The sequence below is a fragment of the Hypanus sabinus genome, chromosome 1 (assembly GCF_030144855.1).
Source record: "Hypanus sabinus isolate sHypSab1 chromosome 1, sHypSab1.hap1, whole genome shotgun sequence".
In the NCBI taxonomy this organism is placed as follows: Eukaryota; Metazoa; Chordata; class Chondrichthyes; order Myliobatiformes; family Dasyatidae; genus Hypanus; species Hypanus sabinus.
Genome location: NC_082706.1, coordinates 197,356,357 through 197,380,453, shown reverse-complemented (window position 1 = coordinate 197,380,453; position 24,097 = coordinate 197,356,357). Strand labels below are relative to the sequence as shown.

Here is a 24,097-nt window from a genome sequence, read left to right as displayed (position 1 = left end):
TTAAATCTAACTACAGTTCTTAAAAGAGATGTCCATTATGGCTAAAGCAGATGGTATAGAAATCAGAGCATTATTGCAAAATACAGCACAGAAACAGGCCATTTGGCCCATTGGATCCCTGCTGACCTCCTGCATTCCATTTATACAAACCCCAATTTAATCGCATTTTCCTCTGCCCTGCCTTTTCACCAACTCTTCCCAAATTTTTCCTCAATCTAGGGACCTACACACTGATGGCAATTTGTGGTGTCCCATTAACTAACAATCCTGCCTTTGGGAGGATACCAGGTTGTTCTAGGGAGAACGTGCAGACTGCAACGGAGGTCAGGATGTTCAGAAGACATTTGAGGAAGTAGAAATCAGAACAGATACCTAGTGGATGGGTGGGTGGATTAGTGGTTCCAAGAGCTCTTCATTCCAATGGTGGATAGAGAGATAGCCTGAGAATTCTATGCCAGGAGATAAATCCTAGTGATGCAACAACTTCAATGAACTCACAAGAATATTCAGAGCCAATTAACACATTCTCAAATTTCAGTTCCCGCTTGCAGCACAATTGCATTCAGAAACAACTCAACTTACCATTGCATTCGTATTATCAAGCTCAATCAATCAGAACCTGCATCTTACTTTGACATCCTTTTTTCTGCCCTCAGTTATATAGCATTGTTGACGACTCATCCCCATGTTTCATAACATTCCCACTCTCAGCCAAGTGTTCTAACATTCTTTGGAAGAGACATAGTCATAGAGCTCTGCATCACAGGAGCAAGCCCTTCAGTCCATCTAGTCTGTGCTAAACTATTATTCTGCCTAGTCCCACTGTCCTGTACCTGGACCATACCCCTCTCATCAATGTACTTATCTAAGCTTCTATTCAATGTTGAAATCAAACCCACATCTACCACTTCTGCTGGCAGCTCGTTCCACACGCCACCCTCTAAGTAAAAATGTTCCCCTTAAATATTTCACCTTTCATCCTTGACGTATGACTCTAGCTCCAGTTTCACCCAACCTCAGTGCAAAAAGCCTGCTTCTAATTACCACATCTCTACCCTCGATAATTTTGTGTACCTCTATCCAATCTCCACTCAGTCTTCTATTTTCCAAGGCATTAAGTCTAAACCCTTCCTTTTAACTCAGGCCATCCAGACCTGGCAACATCTTTGTAAAATTTCTCTGTACTCTTTCAACTTTATTTACATCATATGCTGCAGGGAAGCATAATGTAGAGATGATATTAGCTTTAACCCCGTGGTCTATTACTGAGCTCTGGCCAATGCCTTGCCAAAAATCAATGATAATGACAGCATTGTTTTACCCAATTCTTCACACATCTTAATTTCATCTCATTTATGATTTGCAGAAGTTTGAAACATGCAGCTTTTTATTTTCCTCTTTCCCGTGCCACAACTTTGCTGAGAGATATTTTGGTTTAGAACTGTAACCTAAGCAAGCAGTGGGGGTGTAGCAACAGGACAGTGAGTACACATTCAGCTAGCACGTCAGATGCTAACATTGTTTGGGATTTAGAAGCTATCAGCAAAGTGGGATACATATTGTATGCTAAAGCAGCAGGAATGAAAAACGAGCAATTCGAGAAGGCAGGGATAATGTGTTGTGAGCGGTATATATTGCTAAAATTAGACCAATAAATTGCAGTGTGTCAAAGAAGGCTAAAGGGGCAGGCTGCATTAGAAGGATGATGGGTATACACTGTGAAATCCTTCGTCCATGGGTGATGGAGTCTCAAGTATTATGGAGAAAACTGGTAGCAGCCAGACATGGTTTGGAGAAGTGGGACAAAATGTTTCCATCTTTGGTTGATATGAAAAATTTTACAGAGTTAAGCTGGTCACAGATATGGGTGTACAAGAAGAAAGTCCTCCAGCCATGAGTGGGAGAATCAGAAAGAACTGAAGGCAGATGCATGATTTATATTCTGTTGTGGGCTGTGGCTTTTGTTGTCAAGATCAACATTTATTGTCCTTCCTTGTTCATAATCTGCAAACCACCTGTTTGAACTGTGATAGTGAACATTGTAAAGAAATTTAGAAGGGAAGGATTTACATGGTGAGTGGTAGGGCACCGAAGAGTGTGGCAAACAGAGGGGTCTGGGAATACAGATCTGTAATTCCTTGAGAATGGTGTCACAGGTGGTGAGGGTTGTAAGGAAAGCTTTTGGTACATCGTCCATCATAAATCAAAGTACTGAGTAGAGGAATTGGGATGTCATGTTGCAGTTATATAAGGTATCAATAAAAGAATGCAAAGAAAATTTACCAGGATTTTGCCAAGATTTGAGGACCTGAGAGCATGGAACAAGTTGCCAGCGGAAGTGGTGGATCCAAGTTCAGTTTCAGCACTTAGTAGATATGTACATGGACAGGAGATGTATGGAAAGATATAGTCTGAGTGCACATCAACAGGGACAAAGCAGGTTAATAGTTCAGCATGGACTAGATGGGCTGAAGAGCCTGTTTCTGTGCTGTAGCATTCTATGAGTCTACGGACTACTATATTTCAAGTAGATCTATTTATGTTTCCACTTTTTAAGAGGGAATTCAAGAACATCGATGGTGACCATTAAGGGACAGTGATCTATTTGCATGTCTGGTCGGTATCCTATTGAAAGGAGATGCGGATGGGGGATTTCCGATGCATCCGCTGCCCTGGGTAATCAAGGTTTGATCGCTGTAGGGTCCTAGGTTCTAAACAGTGCATCTAGGGAGTGTCGAAGTCTGAGGATTTGTGAATGAAAGTGACACTTCACCATCATAGGAACACAGCCGCTGTTCTGAATATCTTTATTGAAGCCCTTGAGGATGATTGAACATTACCCTGAGAGACTCTTGCAGTATTGTCCTCCATATGAAATGATTGATCTCCCAAGGACAAGCATCCTTCTCTGTACTCAGTTTGACAGCAGCTATTCAAGAATTTTTGTCTTGGTTTCTACTGACTTCATTTTTAGCGGACCGTTACATCTCTCAGTTAAGTGCTACCTGTAGTACAACTCATCTCATCCTTCAAATTCAGCTCTTTGAACCAAGGTAATAATGATGCCTGGGGCAGAGTGTTCCTAACCAGTTCAAACTGAACATCAGGATTAGGTTACTGGAGAGCAAGTGCTTTTTGATTGCTCTTTTGCTGATTATTGAGAGCAGACTGATGGGATGGTAATTGGCTTGGATGGAGTAAGTTGTCTAGAGGTGTGTCTAGCATTGGAACATACTTCTATACTATAGATGGGTGACAATTCAAATCCTGGCCTTTGTGTAACCTCCTACCCAGTGTGCTAAATCAGTCCTTGATAATGAAAAAGCAATAAAAATGGATATTGGAAAATAACTCTCCTCCCATCTGGTAACTGCTACAGGAGCCTCTGCTTCTGCATCAGCAGGCCCAGGAAGAGCTTCTTCCCTGAGGCTGAGACCCTGTTGAACCTCATATCACTGCACTAAACAGTATTGCACCCATATTGGACTGTCACAGTACATTTTATATTTGTGTGCTGTAGCACTTACTTCTTATTCACAGTTATTTTGTAAATAACACTATTCTTTGCAGTTCTTGTTAGATGCTAATTGCATTTAATTTGACTTTGTATCTGTACTTGGCACAATGACAATAAAGTTGAATCTAATCTAATCTAATCTAAATAAAAGGCAAAATTGGAATATGATTTTAAGAATGTTCTATGAAGAAAGTGGGAGAATAAGAAATAGCAACATCTGCCCCATTGAGCCCATTTTGCCATTTAGAGTCTGATCTGGCCGTGGACTCAGTTCCAACTATTTGACTTTTTCCCATAACTCTTTATTGCCCTGTAATGCAAAAATCTAACTGTGTCTTAAATACATTTAATGTGCTAGCCTCTATAGCTTCTCTGGGCAGAGAATTCTCCGGATCCATTACTCTCAGGGAAAAGTGGTTTCTCCTCATTCATATGACTATCTGTTCTATTTTCTACTCACTTTCTCCTGCATTTACCAACTTTGTACTCCACCTGCCAGATCGTTGCCCACTCACTTAACCTGTCTATATCTCTCCACAGCTGCTCAGTTCCTGTTTGAGGATGTTAGAAGTTTTTTTTTAAAGTATGCTTTGTACAAATGTAGTTTGTTCTTTATTCAGGTGGAGTCAGTGATTGAGGAAATCTATTATCTTACCACATTTTTACTGATGTTGTCTGGAAGGAAAAATAGTGGAACATTAGTTTGGTTAGATGAATGAGTACTGCAAATCATAAAAAAAAACATTAAAACAAGTAGAGAAACTCTGTGAGAATGATTTTCTGAGTATAACAGTGCTTACATCCCTACAGTTTATATGGTTTTCAGGATAACTAGAAGATGATTAACAATTTAGCCCAAGGCACTGTGTGATTACCTGTCAAACTTATTTAGAGACAAGATTAAATTAGATAGATGGATAGAAATATTACCAGAATTAAAATTGCTGAATTTTAAGGTCATGACTCTTCAAAATTTATATAACATTTCTAAGCCCCTATGTTCATTACTAATAATAGTATTTCCTCTCTAACCAGGTAGAAGTTGTAAAAAAATACAAACTCATAGATTTCCATTTCAGCTGTACTTGGAATGAATTTGGAGAGATTAACTATCATGTATTCAAATTTATGTATATGAGAAGTCATTGAACTGGGAGCAAAGTGTCATGTGTGTTTCAAGTTTTGAGAGTTTCAGCCATCATGTTATCTCAGCATTTACTGAAAAGTCAAATATTGTGAAGCTCTACTCTCATGGGGCTGTAACATTCAGCTTGCTCATTTGTAATGCGCCATCATCCAGTCATTGAATTTAATACCTAGAAAACCTAGGGTGCAATGAATTATAATGTCCAAAAGCTCAACATTTTTTTTCTTCTCAAATAAAATGCTTGCTCTGCAAAGTTTACCCCTATGTGTTTTATTCTGTATCGGGCACAAACTCCGAACTTTGTGAACTGACTGAGTAATGAAGTGGAATAGTGGGAGCATGGCATGGGTTCATTAACAACTGATGTTTGGTTTTGTCACTTTGAGGGTAATCACACTGGTGCTTTGAAACAGTGAAGTGTAGTTCATTTCTTATGGAAAGTTCAAATACCCTTCAGAAGGACTTTGGAATTTAGTTTCTGTGGAAGCATTCAGCAGAAGGTACACACAGTGGCCACTTTATTCTGTAAGTATTTACTTAATAAAGTGGCCCAAATGTGTTCTTCTGTTGCTGCCATCCACATCAAGGTTTGATATGTTATGTGTCTGGCGATTATCTTCTGCACACCACTCCTTAACACATAGTTATTTGAGTTTCAGTCACTTTCCTGTCAGCTTGAACCAGTCTGAAAATTTCCCTCTGACCTCTCTCGTTAACAAAGCATTTTCACTCACAAAATTACCACTCACTGGATTTTTTTTTGCTTGTTTATCACAACATACTCTGTAAACACTCAAGCAGTGGTTCTCAACCTGGGGTCTATGGCTTAAAAAAAGGTTGGGAACCTCTGCTTCAGGGACTGTTGTGCATGAAAATCCCAGGAGATCAGCAGTTTCTGCTATACTCAAACCACCCCGTCAGTGACCAATTATCAAAGTCATTTAGATCACATTTGTTCCCCATACTGATGTTTGGTCTGACCAAGAAATGAACCTCATGACAGTGCCTGCATGCTTTTATGCATTGAGTTGCTGCCCCATTATTGGATGATTTTATATTTGCTTTCATGAGCTGGTGTACAGGTGCACCTAATGAAATGGCCACTGAGTGTAAATTTCATCAGGCATTTTCAAAAGCCAGAAAGTGAACTAAAATAGGTCACATCTGATGCCAATTCCTTGTCTCGGTAATTTTAACATTGCAATTGCTAACATAAAATAATGCAGGTGGTATTGGTCCACCCAGGCCAATGTTTTTACTAAAACTAAATGAAGAGTCAGATACACTCAAAGTTTCTATCACTTCTAGCAACTATAATAGGTATACGACTTAACAAGTAGAAAACTATGCACCATACATTGGAACTATATTTATTTTCTTTATATGTGCATCAGTCATGTCGGGCTCCACTGCAAGTGCTAATTCAAATGCTCTAACCCAATATATTCTTCAAAGTTGTGACATTTCTATTTAGATTGTTCATCTGATATCAGCAATTTTAAGAAAAGTGAACCATCCAATGATATAATGTACAAAAGGAATCTTGTGCAGAGCCAAGAGCAAATTGCACAATAACTTTGGGCAGCAGGGTAATGTAGTGGTTAGCACTATGCTTTTCAGTATCAGTGGCCCATGTTCAATCCCCGTCACTCTCCGTAAAGAGATTCCGTGTTTTGCATCACAGGAGTTGCCAGTCAGTATTTAAGTCACTGTAGGATTGCCGTAGGGACTCCAGCTCTGGAGTTTTCCTTTGGGGCTTACCCCCAAAGCCTTCCCCATAAGTGGGTATAACTGCCTCAAGGCAAATTATTGAATATTATTTTTTCACAGATGATACATTTTAGTTCTGATGAACAAAAATAAAAAATGGCAACAGTAAATCACATTGATTTCATACTGTATTGATCATGGCCAAATACTGAATGTTTGAAATATTCCAAATTTTTGGAAATATACAGCAAATTGAACAGTATCACCAGACTAAGAGACAAGAAGTAACATTTCAGATTAACATAGAAACATAGAAAACATACAGCACAATACAGGCCCTTCGGCCCACAAAGCTGTGCCAAACATGTCCCTACCTTAGAACTACCTTGGCTTCACCCATGGCTCTCTATTTTTCTAAGCTCCATGTACCCATCCAGGAGTTTCTTAAAAGACCCTATCGTTTCCGCCTCCATTGCCGTCACTGGCAGCCCATTCCACGTACTCACCACTGTCTATGTAAAAAACTTACCCCGACATCTCCTCTGTACCTACATCCAAGCACCTTAAAACTGTGCCCTCTCGTGCTAGCCTTTTCAGCCTTGGGGAAAAGCCTCTGACTGTCCACACGATCAATGCCTCTAATTATCTTGTACACCTCTATCAAGTCACTTCTCATCCTCCGTCGCTCCAAGGAGAAAAGGCCGAGTTCGCCGAGGTCAATCTCCATTTAATGTGTTGTGATTCTATGAATAAACCTGGTTCTGCTATCGACCTCAATCCTTTTCCACTTCTTGTTTTGCAGGGTTTATTTATACCTGTGGAGGAACATTACAAGGATTAAATGGCACGATAGAAAGTCCTGGCTTCCCATATGGGTATCCAAATGGTGCAAACTGCACATGGATCATTGTAGCAGAAGAACGCAACAGAATACAGATTGTGTTCCAGTCGTTTGCTCTGGAGGAAGAATATGATTATCTGGCATTATATGATGGGCAGCCACATCCTGCAAACTTTAGGACAAGGCAAGTAATGGGATGCAATTTTACTATTCAAATTGATTTTGATTGACATGTATATACGATGCTTTGCACCTTGTCCCCAGAGGAATGTTCTTTCCTTTAACTGTATTAAACTTCAACTTGAGTGATTCGTTTCTACAATTATCTACAAGAACTGTATCTACATAAGAAAATCCACTGCTCTTTTAATAATTTCTTTCTTTGTTGGATGTATTTAATGCAGCTCAAGGGTCAAGTACTATTTTCTTAAATAATATGATCCCCATTGTTCCATTGGTGTAACTTTGATATGTTCCTTGTGCACTAGCTTGTGAAAATACCTTGTTCAGAACTTAGATCAATTTAGTTTTAAATATCATCGTAGAAATTAAATCATCTGCTGTATATCTTGTGGTTCAAGCTTTTTCTATTTATCTTGTATGGCAGTTTGATCAATTGCTTGAACTTTGCTAACTCTCAGTTGTTAGTAGTCCATAGAATGTAGGGTGCATTCTCTGAGTCGGTGTGAAGATCTTTCCTATAGTTGGTAGTCATAAACTCAAAACAATCTGAAAACTTTTTGTATTTGCGAACTTCAATGGAAGTGTATTCGTAATGATTAAACAATTGAATGAAGCCAACTTAATGCAAACCCAAGACATCAGAACTGTATTAAATAACTGAAATAGCAATTGTGACATTTCCATATGATTAAAATTGATTTGGCCTTGCATTATGCTGCAGGGTTATTTGTGTGGATTAGATCACTAACTGTAAATAGTGGTGGAAGCATCCATCGATCAGGATCAATCCTGGTTATTTTGTCCTAGTTGTCTGGATATGTAAGCCTGGACATTATGATATGGAGAGCAAGCTGTTGTACGCAGCAAGCTCCCCCTCTCCACGCACCTGATGAACCCAAAGGAACAGCAAAGACTGATACAGTTTGGCACCAGCTGCATCACAGGGGTTGCCAGTCAGCATTTAAGTCAAATTAGGACTGCCTTAGGGACTCCTTAGGGACTCCTTAGGGACTGCCTTAGGGACTCCAGAGGTTTCCCTCTAGGGTTATCCCCAAAGCCTTCCCCATGAGTGGAAATGACTGTCTCAACACAAATTATTGAATATTAACTTTTGCCAGATAATACATTTTAGTTCTGATGAACAAAAATAAAAATGGCAGCAGTAAATCACATTTCTTTCTTTCTTTCTTTCTTTCTAAATCTTTTTATTAATATTAGTAATATGGACAGAATACAGATGATATATTGATAAAGAAATTACCAACATACACATTCCATTACATATGAAAAAAAAAACATACATAATAGTTAGAATATAAATGAGTTTACCAAGACATAAGCCATAAGATATATGTATGGACATAGTAAATCTAAATATTTCATAATGTATAATATAAAAAAACAGAAAAAAGAAAGAAAAAAAAACAAAAAAAAATAATATAATGCAAAACTAACTAATCTAATCTAATAACTATAACTAATAAGTAATATAAAAGAAAAAAAAACAAACAAAAGAGAAGGAAAAAAAAAAGTGGGCTGTTTATAATATCTCACAAAAATAAGTATTCATCAATGCCGTCACTTCCGGTCCTCTCAAAATACATAAGCTAAAAGCTGGGAAATCAAATGTACTTGGCACAGGGTCAGACATTGATTTCATACTGTATTGGTCATGGATGAACACAATGTTTGAATATACCAAACTTTTGGAAATATTGAACAGTATCACTGGATTAAAAGACAAGAGGTAACATTTCAGGTTAATGAGGTTTACCAGTTCTGATTCCATGGGTCTGATAAGTTACTCTTGTCATTCTCTTCAAAGACAGTGTCTGACTGGCTGAATGTGTTCAGTATTTTCTGTTTTATTTCAGATATGTATCAACTGTGGTATTTTGCTTTTGAAGCTCTGTAAGTTTGTGGAAGTTACTAAATATATTAAGAACTATAAGTTATTATTGGAACCAATACGATCTTAGGACTCTTCATCCAGGATTCCCTAAAGATTAGCTTGGAGGCTGAGTTGGTATTAAGGAAGGCACATTTTGAGAGGACTAGAATATAAAAACAAGTATGTAATGCTGAGGCTTTATAAGCCATTGGCCAGACTGTGCTTGGAGCATTGTGAGCAATATTGGACCACTTAGTTAAGAGAGGATGTGCAGACATTGGAAAGAGTCCAGAGGTGAGTCATGAAAATGATTCCGGGATTGAAAGGCTTGTCATATGAGGAACGTTTGATGGCTCTGGGCTTGTACTCGATGGAATTTAGAAGAATGAGGGGGGATCTCATTGAAACCTACTGAATGTTGAAAGGATGAGATAGAGTGAATGTGGAGATGATGTTTTCTATGGTGGGAGTGGGGTGGGGGAAGTCTTGTAGTGGAGGGCACAGCCTCATAATAGAGCAGCATCCATTTAGAATGACGAGGAGGAGGAATTTCTTGAGACAAGGGGTGATGAATCTGTGGAATCTTTTTGCCACAGGTGGCTGTAGAGGCCGGGACATTGGGTGTGTTTAAGGCAGAGGTTGATAGATTCTTGATTTGTCAGAACAGATTATGGGGAGAAGGTAGGAGAACGGGGTTGAGAGCAAAATAGATCAGCCATGATGAAATGGCATAGCAGACTCAATGGGACCAATGGCCTAATTCTGCTCCTATGTCTTATGGTTTTATGGATTAATAAGGTTAAACACTAACATAGAGTCATAGAGTCATATATAATGGATGCAGGTCCTTTAGCTTAATTACTCCACTCTGGCATCCATTTACACTCATCTCAGAAGAACTGCATCTTTTACCTCCTCCAGATTCTCATAAACTATGCCATCCCCCAGATTCTCCCAATTGGCTTCACACCAGAGGAAACTTAAAGTGGTCAATTATCTACTGACTTGTAGCTCTTTAGGATGTGGGAGGAAATTCTTCCTGGGACCTTAGCTGTTCTGGACCGGTTTCTAAAGGGTGTATCAGGAGTGTCCCTGTGGTTTGATTTCAACCTCGATGCCTCTCCTCCATCTGTATTTTGGGTGTCCGTTTTGTCTCCTTTTTTGGGGATTCCATTTTGATGCCTACCTGGTGATGTTGTTAGTTGGCTTCTTCAAGGTGTGGTCAGATCACCTCCATTTCCATTTGTGTGTTTGTACCCATATGAATTCATGGCTAGTGTCATCCCAGGGTGTCTGCTTGGTTACTTTGTCAGTCCATCTGATGTTAAGGATCCTCCTCAGGCAATGGGTGATGAAAACTGACAATTTTTGTAGTGTCTGATTTGTTCTCCAGGTGTCAGGCCGTGTCGAAGCATGGTTTTAACATCTGAGAAGAAGATTCTGATTTTGGTTTTCTGATAGGAAATCGGAGCCTCTGAGAGATCACACACTACCTCAGGGAGAACATGTAACCTGCACGTAGACAAGCATCCTGCATGAAGTTTGGATGTCCTCTCTGTGAAGTCTCTGGCATTGTCATTTAACAGCTTTCCCAGCCAGACCAGAAGACACGGGAGCAGAATTAGGCCGTTAGGCCAATTGGGTACCTAGTCTTTTAGCTCAAGAACTTCCTGTGGGTGCACAGCACTTGATCTCAAATGAAACACATTCTGTTCTGTGAGCAAACATGTGCCTACTTGAAGATCTCAATTTGAATAGAGAGCTTAAATGAGGAACTTACTGATTTATAGTGAAACGTAGTGAACAATTTAGTTATTGAACTCAAGTGGCTGGTTTACTTTAAGTCAGTAAAGTACTGATTATGCAAAAATCTGTCCAATAGGAAAATGACAGTAACTTGTATTAATTACTGGATGCAATGTAGAGCTGGAAGGCTTATGATTTCTAATCTTTTAACAAAAAATATTAAATTGGCCAAAATAGTTTGGATAATTGATGCAAGCATGGAAATTACTTGTTATGAAAATAGCTTGCAAATGCTTCAAGAGGCTTGCATGGAATTACTTTGCCACCATAAACAGATTCATTAACAAATATAAAATTAAACAGCTTATATCTCTGTTAACAAAAACATAATAGTTTTACATGAGTAAGTTTCCTTCAGCAGACTAGCCTCATTACCTGATTTATATCTTCATTTTCTATATCGCTATAATGAAACTTCATATTGCCGGTATAAGTTAACTATAGATGCTAAACTACTGGATGAAAATATGGCTGAATATTCCTCAAAAATGTCAAGAGATAGTTGCTAAGCTTTGGTGCTAATATGATGAAGTAAAGCTAGTGGAAGTTGTCTCCATGGGCTTCAGCAAGGCCTTTGACAAGGTCCCAGATAGGAGCTTGGCCAAGAAGCTTGACATTCAAAATGAGGTAGTCAATTGGATTCAGCCTTCCCTTCTTCGCATAAGATAGAGAGTGGCAGTAGGCCTGGAGTCCTGTGACTAGCGGTGTACTGTGGGGATTGGTACTGAGCCTTTGTTGTTTGTCATCCATATCAATGTTCTGAATGATAATGTCATAAATTGGACCAGCAGATTTGTGGATGGCGTCAACATTTGGAGTGTAGTGTACAGCAAGGAAGGCTATCAAACATTGCTGCTGGATCTGGATCAGAAAGAAAAATGGGTGGAAAATTGTCAAATAGAATTTAATGCAAACAAGTGTGATGGGTTGCACTTTTGGAGGAAAAACCATGATACTACCTACATAGTGAGCAATAGGGCACTGCGGAGGGCAGTAGAACAAAGGGAATCTAGGAACATAGATCTATAATTCCTCAAGTGTAGCATCACAGGTAGCTAGGGTTGTAAGGAGAACTTTCGTCACACTGGCCTTCATAAATCGAAGTACTGAGTTCAGGAGTTGGAATGCTGTATTTAAGTTGTATAAGATGTTGGTGAGGCCCAAGCTGAAGTATTGAATGTAGCTCTGGTCATCTTCCTACAGAAACAATATCAATAGGATTTAAAAAGTGTAGGCAAAACTTACAAAGATGTTGCCAGGACCTGACAACCTGAGTTATAGGGAAAAGGATGAACAGGTTAAAACATTATTCCCTGAGGTATAGGAGATTGAGTTGAGATTTGATAGAGGTATACACAATTTTGAGGGGTATAGACGGGTAAGCAGGCTTTTTCCACTGAGGTTGGATGAGACTAGAACTAGAGGTCATGGTTTAAGGATGAAAGGTGAAATGTTTAAGAGCGACGTGAAAGGGGATTTCTTCACTCAGAGAGTGGTGAGAGAGTGGAATGAACTTCCAGTGAATGTGGTAGATGGAGGATTTGATTTCAACTTATAAGAGAAATTTGGATAGGTAAATGGATGGTAGGGGTATGGATGGTTATGGTCCAGGTGCAGGTTGATGGACACGGACTAGATGGTCCAACTGGCCTATATCTGTACTGTGGTGCTCTATGACTCTGTGACTACTTCAATAATATCTTCAAGTTCATAGGACAATGTTGGTTGATGGTTACAGTTGTACGCAACGATGACAGGAAACGTGTGCAGAAGAGTAGGAAAGCCATTACATTGGGCAGCTCCACTCTCTCAACCTCAGAAGTCCAGGTCCAATAGGACGAACAAGCATCAGAAACTGGGCTCTTCCTTGGTTGTAGAGGATGACCATGAGGTCTTCTGTACCACCTTAAGTCTTCAAGGAGTGTTGCAGTACTACTTTCCTAGCCATTGGATCCAACTGCAGATCTGATCCGCCCAGTCCACCGGAGTTGATTTTGCATGCTAGGACAGGCATTTCCCTTTCTCAGCTGTCATTAGGCCACCAGCTACCCTCACCTGCTTTAGCTGGCTTGCTGAAGCAGTGTACCGGGGTGTGGATGTTGTCACATGCGAATTGCTACTTGGAGCCACAGGTGAGAGCTGAGAGTCTGGTGGAGACCAAAGGTGAGTGAGCAGTCCAAGACTGGGCACAACAAGCAGCTCCTTCACCCCGAGGTGCAATCCCTCCCTGAACACCCTACACACCCCCAGTACAATAATAGTCCATTCAAACATACACTTCCCACTTTCTTACCTGTGTAACTATATTTTCCACTTGTGTATTAATACTCACACTAGTAATACCAACAATTATAGAGGGAAAATTGTGCGTAGGTCTGGCCTCGTTACCTGAGAAAGGGTTTTGTAGTACTGGCAAGTTAATTAGTGTGATTCCTGAGATGATCGGTGCATCCTATGAGGAGAAATGGTGCAGACTGGGCTTGTGGTCTTGAGTTGAGAAGAATGGAAGGTAATCCCATTGACAGGATTGTTGTAGAATTGACGTTCCCTCTATCTGGGGTGTCTAGAACCAGGGACCACAGTCTCAAAATAAAGTGTCAGCCATTCAGGAAAGAACTGAACTTTCTAAATGCAGAGAGCTACAATTGATTCGAACATCCTGTGCAAAAGGACTACGTGTTTTTTAAAATGTATTGATTTATTGAGACACAGCACAGAATAGGCCTTTCCAGCCCTTTGAGCCACGCTGGCCAGAAACCCCCATTTTAATTCTAGCCTAAGCATAGGACAGCTTACAATGGCCAATGAATCTACCAACTCGCACATCTTTGGAATGTGGGAGGAAAACCATGCACTCACGGGGGAACGTACAAATTCCTTGCAGGCAGCGCCGGGGATTGAATCTGTGACACTTGTACTGTAAAGCATTGTGCTAACCACTACACTATGGTGTTCATCATGAAAGATTACTGTAAATGAATACGTGGTAAAGGTACTGTAAAGGTATACGTGGTCAGTTTAAAGAAGAGGACCTGATGTAAGTGACCCGCCATGATCTTATTGAATGTTGGTGCAGACATGAAGGGGCTGAATGGCCTCCCAGACGTCACATAAGAGCAATTCATTTCACTCAGTTTTATGAGGATGATGGTCATTAAAACTGTTGCAAATTCTGAAAGGAAGACTGATATTGGTTGAAGATCAAAGATATACAGATATAGGAAATACAAAATAAATACACCCTTTGTGGTAAACATTCAGCAGGTCGGATATCATCTCTTAAAAGATGAAGAGTTAGTCGGGCAAAGATCTTTCATCAGAACAGACTAAATTGAATGGATGTTTATTTATTTGCACTTTTACCCAATAAAGCAAAATCAAAAGTGGTGCTCTGGGTCAGATTTTCACATAGGTGAAATTGTCTTTGACAACAGAGGATGCTTTTTTTTAAAACTTGGTTTAATGCCTGATCACAACACATTAATATTTGGTATGATGCCTAATGTTAACATTATTAATAAGCAGTGGAGGCAAAATACTTAACTCTTCTCTTGTGTGTAATACAACTAAGCAAATCAGATGGTTTCCTTGTGCCAAAAGGTAACGGCTCTGTAAACAGTATTTCCCTGGTGGCTCAGAGTGAGGTAATGTTGTACTACAAGGGGAATAAGCAGAAATCCCAGACTCTCAGCCCAATTTATGTGCTAAAAGACTGTTCCTCCTTAGTTTAGTTCTTAGGGTTTTGTACATTTTTTTCTGTCGGGTAAATGAGTTCAGCAGCGTTTTAATAACGTCATAGTTTAAAATGCTCTTTTTAAATCTTTTTAAAGATTCTTCTTCTTTTACACCATAAGACCATAGGACATAGGAGCAAAATTAGGCCATTTGGCCCATTGAGTCTGCTTCACTATTCCATCATGGCAGATTTATTATCCCTCTCAACCCCATTCTCCCGCCTGCTCCCAGTAACCTTTGATGCCCTGACAATCTAACACTCTATTGATCTCCACTTTAAACTCAGCCACTATAGGAAACATCCTCTTTACATCCACTCTGTCTCAGTGTTTTAACATTTGATAGGTTTCAATGAGATCTCCCCCTCATTCTGCTAAACTCCAGTGAGTACAGACCCAGAGCTATCAAACACTCCTCATACATTAACCCCCTCATTCAAAGAATAAACTTGCTCTGGACGCTCTCCAATGCCAGCACATGTTTTCTTAGCTATGGAGCCCAGAACTGCTCACAATACTCCAAGTGTGATCTTACCATTGCCTTATAAAGCCTCGACATTATATCCTTGCTCTTATATTCTAGTCCCCTCAAAATGAATGCTTCCTTACCACTGACTCAACCTGCAAGTTAACCTTTATGGAATCCTGCACGAGGGCTCTGCGTATCTCTGATTTTTCAATTTTTTTCATTTAGAAAATATCCTACACATTTATTCCTTCTACCAAAGTGCATGCCTATACACTATATACAACGCCTAGACATAATATACAATATTATGTTTCATCTGTCACTTCTTTGTCCATTCTCCCAATCTGCCCAAGTTCTTCTGCAGACTCCCAGCTTTCTTAGCACTACCTGCTGGAATTCAAGGTTGCAGTCCTTCCAGTTGAGGCAACACTGTGAATCTGCTGGGGCCGTCTATTGTGTCCATTGTTCCCAGTATGACCTCCTCTACATTGGTGAAACATTATTGCAATTTGGCGACTGCTTTATTGAGCACCTCTGCACCATTTCCCACAAGCAGGACTTCCCAGTGTCCAAATATTTTAAATCCAATTCCCATCCCCATTCCATCTGGGAAGCCTCGAACATGATAGCATGAATATTGATTTCTCCTTCCAGTAAACACATATTGCACCCCTCCTCTATTCCCCACTCTGACATTTTATCTCTTCTTACCTGCCTATTATTTGCCACTGGGTCTCCTCCTCTTTCCCTATATCCTATGGGCCACTCTCCTCTCCAATCAGATTCCTTCTTCTCCAGCCCTTGACCTTTCCCATCCACCTGGCTTCACCTATCACCTTCCACCTAGCCTCCTTCCCCTCCTCCCACATTCTTATTCTGGCATCATTCCCCTTCTTTCTACGTCTCAAAGAAGGGTCTCTATCCAAAATGTCAACTATTTTTTCAAAACATACAAAACGCTGGAGAAACTCAGCAGGTCAGGCTGTATCTACAGAGGAGAATAAACAATTGATGTTTCAGGCTGAGTCCCTTCATCAGGACAGGAAAGGAAGGGGGAGAAATCAGAGTAAGAAGATGGGGTGGGGGGAAGGGAAAGAAGTACAAGCTGGAAGGTGACAGGTGAATCCACTGTAAATGACTGAAGACTTCTGCCTGTAGTTGGAAGGTGCTGTTAGTGAAACCCTGCTCCTCCTCAACATGTGCTGCTGCTATCAAAATCAGACCAAAACCATTGATTAGATGAGACCTTTAGCTAGTAATAAAATGAAAATAAGGAACATTGAATCTGTTACACCCTTTTGAAAGGGAGAAATTTCTGATGATTTCCATACTTTGACCTGCAGCTGAATAAACTCCGTAAGAAAAACTAAGGGGATTTAATGACCTATTACCATAGAATTCCCCATTTCCTGGAATGCTGTTGGCCTAAACTGGTGGTGACATCTTTTATCTTGCCAGTACCGGTTCTTCCCGTGTTGCACTAAGGAATGTATTGTATATCTCCACAGGTTTCCCACTTCTCATTCTGTGAAACTTGCTTGTTAATGTTGCACCAGTCTTATCTTCGCACATGTAGTCTTCGATCAGACACTGTGAGAAATTATCTGTGGAAGAAACGCTTGTGGTCATTCTCAAATATTTATTTGATGGAATATTGACATTTGAAATGATTTCAGTATGAATGTATTTGTAGTAGTTTATTTTTTTCTGAATACCTTTTCGAATCCTGATGTAGGATCTGGGCTGGAAACGTCCACTGTTTGTTTCCCTCCATAGAGACTGCCAGACTTGCTGAGTTCCTCCAGCATTTTGTGGGAGTATATTTGAACGTGGGTGTGACTGTGGCAGAAAGAGGGTTCAAAGTGAGATTGTAAGCATGTAGGGAAGCCAGCCCTGGTTACTGACAAGTTCAACACACTCAACTTAAACATGTTGACTAGTTGCAGGCAACAGCTTGGGAGAAATGGTTTTCTGTTAAAGTACACTAATTCGTCAATGGGATCAATAATTTAACACAATTAAATTCAATGTCACCTTCAAGGGTTCCCAGTCTTCCTGAAACTTGCCAGTGAAAACAAGGCAAGAATCCAACAGCAAATGATGGTGCTGATTAAACAAACCAGAAATGGTCAATCAATACTCAGTTCCGATCTGCTCTCTCTGACTTGGAGGTGTCCTGTGTCCCAATAGGATTGATGTCATTTTAATTGCTTCAGATTTAATTGAAACATGCAGTGAAATGTATCAAAGCAGAGAAGCTTCTGGCTTTGATCTTCAGCATCGAGCCCGGAACTCGCCAATGACATGCTCGAGTTCTGGATTCACTGACCTGCTGACAGGCCGGTGGGGGGAGGGGGGGGGAGGTGGAGAGTGGTGACTGGTCCTCATGTCTCCTGCCAACGTGGAACTCTGATACTGGGGCCCAATGTTCTGGGGGGTGGGGGCTTGTTGACCTGGAAACGATCACTAGACCTTCACATCACTGGCATTCGCACACGAGGATCACTGGCCTGTGATCCTGTGATCTGAGGAGTGCCCTGAGCTGGACTCTGCCCTCACCTCTGAATTTCCCACACCATTGCCCCTAAATCCTAATCTGGCCCCTAATCCCTTGCTCTGTCCTCAAAATCGTTCGTACAAATCTGAAAAAAACAACAAAGTTTGACCCATGGAGTAAATTTTCTTACAGGCATGCTCAATAAGCTCATAATAGAATAATAATCAATGAAATACCACACTAACTTGGGTGTTCAACCAGTGTGCAAAATAATGTAAATGCAAAAATGAAATAAATAAATAATAATAAAAAATAAAGTAAGAATAAATATTCAGAACATGAGTTGAAGAATCGGGGAAGGTGAGTCCATAGGCTGTTGGATCTTTTCAACGATAGGACAAGTGAAGCTGAGTAAAGTTATCCCCTTTGGTTCAAGATCCTGATGGTTGAGGGGCAGCAATTGTTTCTGAACTTGGTGGTGTGAGTCCTGAGGCACCCGTACCTTCTTCCTGATGATAGCAGCTAGAAGAGAGCATGGCCTGGGTGGTGGGGGGTCCTTGACAAAGGATATTGCTTTTCTGTGACAACATATATGTCACAAAACACAACTTTGAGATTTATTTTCTTGCGAGCATTTGCAGGAAAATAAAGAAATGGGGTAGAATTTATAACAACCATATAACAAAACTGGCAAACAACCAATGTGAAAAAGAACACAAATTGTGCATATAAATAAATTAATAATGCTGACAGCAATTAATACTCAGGCAAATAAATAATACTGGTGCCAAATCGACCGGACATTAAGGAACAATTGTTGCAGCAGCCCTTTTTAGAAGGATCATTGATCGGGAAAATAAACTCTCTCCATCAGAAAGGTTGCTCCTGATCTGTTAAATATTTCAGCAACTTGTTTTTACTGCTTATGGGTGAGCATGAAATTAACGTCCCTGGCTGCTTTCCTACCATTGATTAACATGCAGGCATTTTGTAAGGGAATTACTTCAGTCATATGCAAGAGCAAAAGGTTGTTTATCCAGAGAAGTGGCATGATACTTTCCTGGAGCACTCCAATATCTCTGTGAATCAGCTTAAACAAAAGTTGGATGCAGTTCAGTCGACCACAGCAAAAGTTCTCCCCATCATTGAGCACATCTGCAAGGAACACTGCCACAAGAAAGCAGCATCCATCATCAAGAACCCCACATCCAGGCCATGCTCTCTTCTTGCTGCTGCCATTGAGATGGAAGTTCGGGAACCTGCGATTCCACATCATCAGCTTTAGGAACAGTTATTACCCCACAACCATTAGGCTCCTGTACCAGTGTGAATAATGTTAATCACGTAACACTGAACTAATTCCACAACATATGGACTCACCTTCAAGGATCTGCAACTCATGTTCTCAACATTATTTATTTTTTATTTGTTTGTTAACTTATGTATTGCATTTGTGCAATTTGTCTTCTTATACACAATGGCTCTCAGTCTTTGTGTATTGTTTTTCATTGATCCTACTGTATTTTTGTTCTCCTGTGAATGCACACAACAAAATGAATCTTGGTATAGTATATGGTGACATATATGCACTTTGATATCAAATTTACTTTGAAATTTGAACTTTGAACTTCCATAAGGCTTTTACTTCTGTATTATACAAGAGCAAAAATATGCCTATCCAGATACTGTCCTGGAACACTCCAATCTTCCTGAGGATTTTGGGAGCAGTTTTAGGATGTGAAGAGGCCCATTTCAATGCTGACTAATGGGCCCAGTCAGAACTAAGAATGGAAACAAGTGGAGTTACTCAGCAGGTCGGGCAGCATGTGTGCAAAGAGTTAATATCTCAGTCTGGGTTATAGTGTGACCTGTATTGTTGTATGGACCACCTACAGTAGACACCTGAGAGCCCTGGAACAATACCACCAAAGATTCCTATGAATGATTTTGAGGAATATTTGGAAGGACAGGTGTACAGACACCAGTGTACTGGAGAAGGCTAACATGAACAGCATCTTCACCATGATAAAGAGACACCAACTCTGATTGATAGGTTATGTCATCCCTGTAATGTACATACTCTCTTGTTCATCAATACTTCGCTGTAACCTTTTCTCTCTTACATGTCTGTCAACTACATCTGATCCTATGACTTCTCATCAACACCAGGAATAAAGTAAAATCGCTTTATGATGGGAAGTGAAGCATTGAGGAAAAGTCCATGCGATTTCAAAGAGAACAGGCAAACTCCACAGAGACAGCACCAGAAAACAAGATTGAATTGAGTTAGAGGAACTCAGTAGTATCTGTATTGTTTGTACACTAATTGTGGTGGAGAAGCTGTTCGTGGATGTTCGAAATGCTGGTGATAAAGCAAAACCAACTCCAATGGGTAGGTCATGTTATTCTTACGCCTAACTCACATTTCCTCAAGCAGATCCTTTACTCGCAGTTGAGTGAGGGTGTTAAAAGGAAATGCTTCAATGATAACAACAAAATCAGCCTAAGAAATTCAACATTACATCTAAAAGCTTGTAAGACAGTGCACTCAATAGATACAACTGGAAGAAATCTGTACATGAGGGAGCTGAGAGTGACCTTCTCTCTGCTGCAGAGAGCACGCGCCAGCTGCCGAAGGTGAGACTGAACAACCAAAATACCGAGCCACTAAACACAACCAACATTTAATCTTGCATAAATTGCACAGGGATATGTGGATCCCAGATTGGCCTCCACAGTCACATGAGGACCCACCAGTAGACAACCCCTTTGGAGGACATCACACTCAAGTGATTGCACTACTACTACTACTACAACATGTATTGTGCAAATATGGCTACATTGTCAGAGGTCTCTGTCAGTCAGAGTTGACTATGGATTTTCTGTCTTAGCTGCCTAGATATACAAGCCTGGGCAATACAATATGGAGACTGAGCTGTTGCCCATGTAGCAAGCTCCCTGTCTCCACACAGCTGGTGAACCCAAAGGAACTGCAGAGACTGATCTTGACTGGCATCAGCAGTATTGCAGGAGTTGCCAGTCAGCATTAAACTCAATGAAAGACTGTCTTAGGGACTGCAGCTCTGTATTTTTCCTTGGGGTTTGCTCCCAAAGCCTTCTTCTTGAGTGGCAGCAGAGGTTCAAGATCAGAGTTTTCCTTCTCCTAGATGAGCAGCCAACCATGGCTGTCTGAAGCTAGTAACCCACCTTTGCCCTTTCTTCTGTGAGTAGAAATGTCCCACCGGGCTTAGTAGCTAAGCTACATATGAAGGCCAGGAGCAGGACTTAGTTGTCAGAGGATTTGTGAGGCACACGCCATTGGGAGCTAATCCCCACTACCATCCCTGGCTGTAATAACCTTAAGCAACCATAAGGGTGCTACTCTGTACCATTCTTATAATGGGATGACATTCCAGTTATGTTGAATACATGGTCACTTCTGCTCTTACTTGATATGTATTCATCACCATTGGATATAGAAATCTGAATGTCCATTACCTTGCTACTGGCTCGATGACGGACAACATCTATCAAATTATTAAACAAATGTATTCTCAATTGTCTTACGTATGTTTACATGCTGGAATCAGCTACTGAAGTAATTTTGTTTGGAGAAGAGTCTCTTAGTTGTTTAATTGATGTTGTTCTGGTGCTGTGAACTTTGTATGTTCAAAGTAAATTTATTATCAAAGTTCATATATGTTACTATATACTACCTTAAGAGTCATTTACTTGCAGGCATTTACAGGATAAAGGAAATACAATAGAATTTTACCAAAATCTGTAACAGTTAACGACTGACAAACACTAATGAGTTTGTACGTTCTCCCCGTGATCGCGTGGCTTTCCTCCGGGCACTTCCGTTTCCTAACACAGTCCAAGGACATACCAGCTGGTAGGTTAATTGATCATTGAAAATGGTTCCGTGATTAGGCTAGGATTAATTCTGGGGCTTGCTGGGCAGCGCAGCTCGAAGGGTCAGAAGGGCCTATTCTGCGTTGTATTGCAATAAAATAAAAATAAATAAAACCAAACTGTGAAAATAAAAACAACATTGAGAACATGAGTTGTAAAGAGTTTGTGAAAGTGGGTATGCAGAGCATAAAATCAGTTCCAAACAGTGATAAATAAGGTTATCCATACCACATCACGAGCCTGATGGTTGTAAGTAGTGGCTTAAATGCTACAGAGGATTATGGAACTTTGAGAACATGTACTTAAGAGGATGAACGCAAGTCTGTTTGAGTGCCTTGTCATGATGCTACACAGGGCGGAATGGCAATTGAATTCACTTATGCGCACTGACGATGTGGACAGCTCCACTTTTCAAGGACTCCAGCCGTGATTGTCTAGTAATGGGTTTCTGTTAAAGTGGAAACCTATTGCTACTGATTGCTTTTTAATTAGGAACTAGTCAAGTGCGTGATATGCAGGCTATAATCAGTTCCTTAGGAACATAAGGGAAAGGAATGGATCCTATGAAGGTAGCTGTTCAATTATCTTCTCAAAAATAATCTGGATCACCCTGGCAATTTATGTGACTGGTATCCATTCCATTCCAACCTGCAGGCTTCATTCTGATGAACTGAGTGTCTCATCTGATTGGTAATCAGCAAAGTTCAAAGTTCAAATTACATTTATTATCAAAATATGCATATTTTATACAACCTTGAGATTCATTCCCTTACAAGCAGCCACAAAACAAAGAACACAGCCACAAAACAATTCCCCTGCCAAGCTTTAAGACCAATATCATCGGGAACTCACTGCCCCAATACTTGTTAGTGCAATATCTAATAAATACTTATTTGAGATAATCTAAAACAGACTTATCGTCTGATACCTTCAAATTCCTAACAAAAGGCGTGTAGTATTGTCTCAATGGTAAATAAACCAGATCAGAAAGTGATCCAAACTGTTTTATAAACAAACAGAGTTTGTAACTGTTTTTATTCAAGGTTTTCTTATTTTACTCAAATTTTAATTATGGCTAGAATAAATGCTTGTTGCAAATAGTGCATATTTTTTCTTCAGCTTGCAATCTGACACTTAACTTGAATGTGAACTGGCCCAGCATCCGACGGGTCTCTTTATATTGCTTTCCATGGAGGAATTTCTTGATCAACAAAAAACTGAAAATTATGAATCTCCTTGATAATTTTCCAGCAAAGCAGGCTGTTCGTAGGATTTACTGTAGGTCAAGTTACATGGCGATAGAGGCAGCATCACTCAACTGGCAGCAAATAACAGAAACTAATACTCATGTCTGATATTGGAAAGGGTTCAAAGGAGGTTTACAAAACTGATTCCAGGATTGAAAGGCTTATCATACGAGCAGCATTTAATGATTCTGGGTTTCTACTCACTGGTATTCAGAAGAATGAGAGGTGACTTCATAGAAACCTAAAGAATATTGAAAGCCCTCAATAGAGTGGAAATGGAGAGGATGTTTCCTACTGTGGAGGAATCTCAGACAAGAGAACACAGCCTCAGAATAATGGGGCATCCTTTTAGAATGGAGGAATTTCTTTAGCTAGAGAGTGGTAAATCTATGGAATTCGTAGCCACAGGTGGCTGTAGAGGCAAAGTCACTGGGTATACTTAAGGCAGAACTTGAAAGATTCTTGAGTTTCCAGGACTTGAAAGGATATGGGGAGAAGGCAGAAGGTTGGAGCTAAGAGGGAAAATGGATCAGCCATGATGAAATAGAAGAGCAGACTCAATGGGAAAAACAGCCAAATTCTGCTCCTGTATCTTATGCTTGTATGGTCTTTATAACACATAAAGCTGATGGGCAAGGTGTGACACTCATGATACAATTGTAAACTGACATCTTCTGATTCTAGAATCATAAACATAGAATAAAATGTAGCTACCTTGCAGATAGATTGTCAATTGCAACAAGTGATAATCAGTGTGACGTTCTACTGGAATTGTGCCATGTCCCAGGGGTGAATCTAATTTAATCTATTTACCACTGAACACACTGGGAGTGTACATGACGTAGAGGACCAATTACATAAAAGTAAAAATTTGCATAACTATGTCAAAACACAGTGAAAATTTTAATTGAGCAAAGAAATGCTGGTGCACTTAAAGTTGTTGAATCTCCACCCCTTGTTATTCCTTCTTGATGTTCTCATTAAAATGATCTCAGCATTGATAAAGACATCAGACCTTTGGTGACATTATGTTGTCCTTTGTTTCATGTTATCACAGCTCTCCGGAGCAATTGTCACTCTCCCATTACTTTTGTTGGTTCTAATTCACTTATTTCCTGCCTGTATTAATTCGACTTTCTC

At 40.1% G+C, this 24,097-nt stretch overlaps 1 protein-coding gene across 1 annotated transcript in view; it reads left to right on the top strand.

Moving 5' to 3' along the window:
* The window catches only part of csmd3b (CUB and Sushi multiple domains 3b), a 2,186,187-nt gene that overhangs the window by 217,381 nt on the left and 1,944,709 nt on the right, over window positions 1-24,097 (top strand). The window contains exon 2 of the mRNA XM_059983996.1: window positions 7,177-7,399. Within this exon, the coding sequence (XP_059839979.1) occupies window positions 7,177-7,399 (223 nt within the window). The remainder of the gene's footprint in view (window positions 1-7,176; window positions 7,400-24,097) is intronic.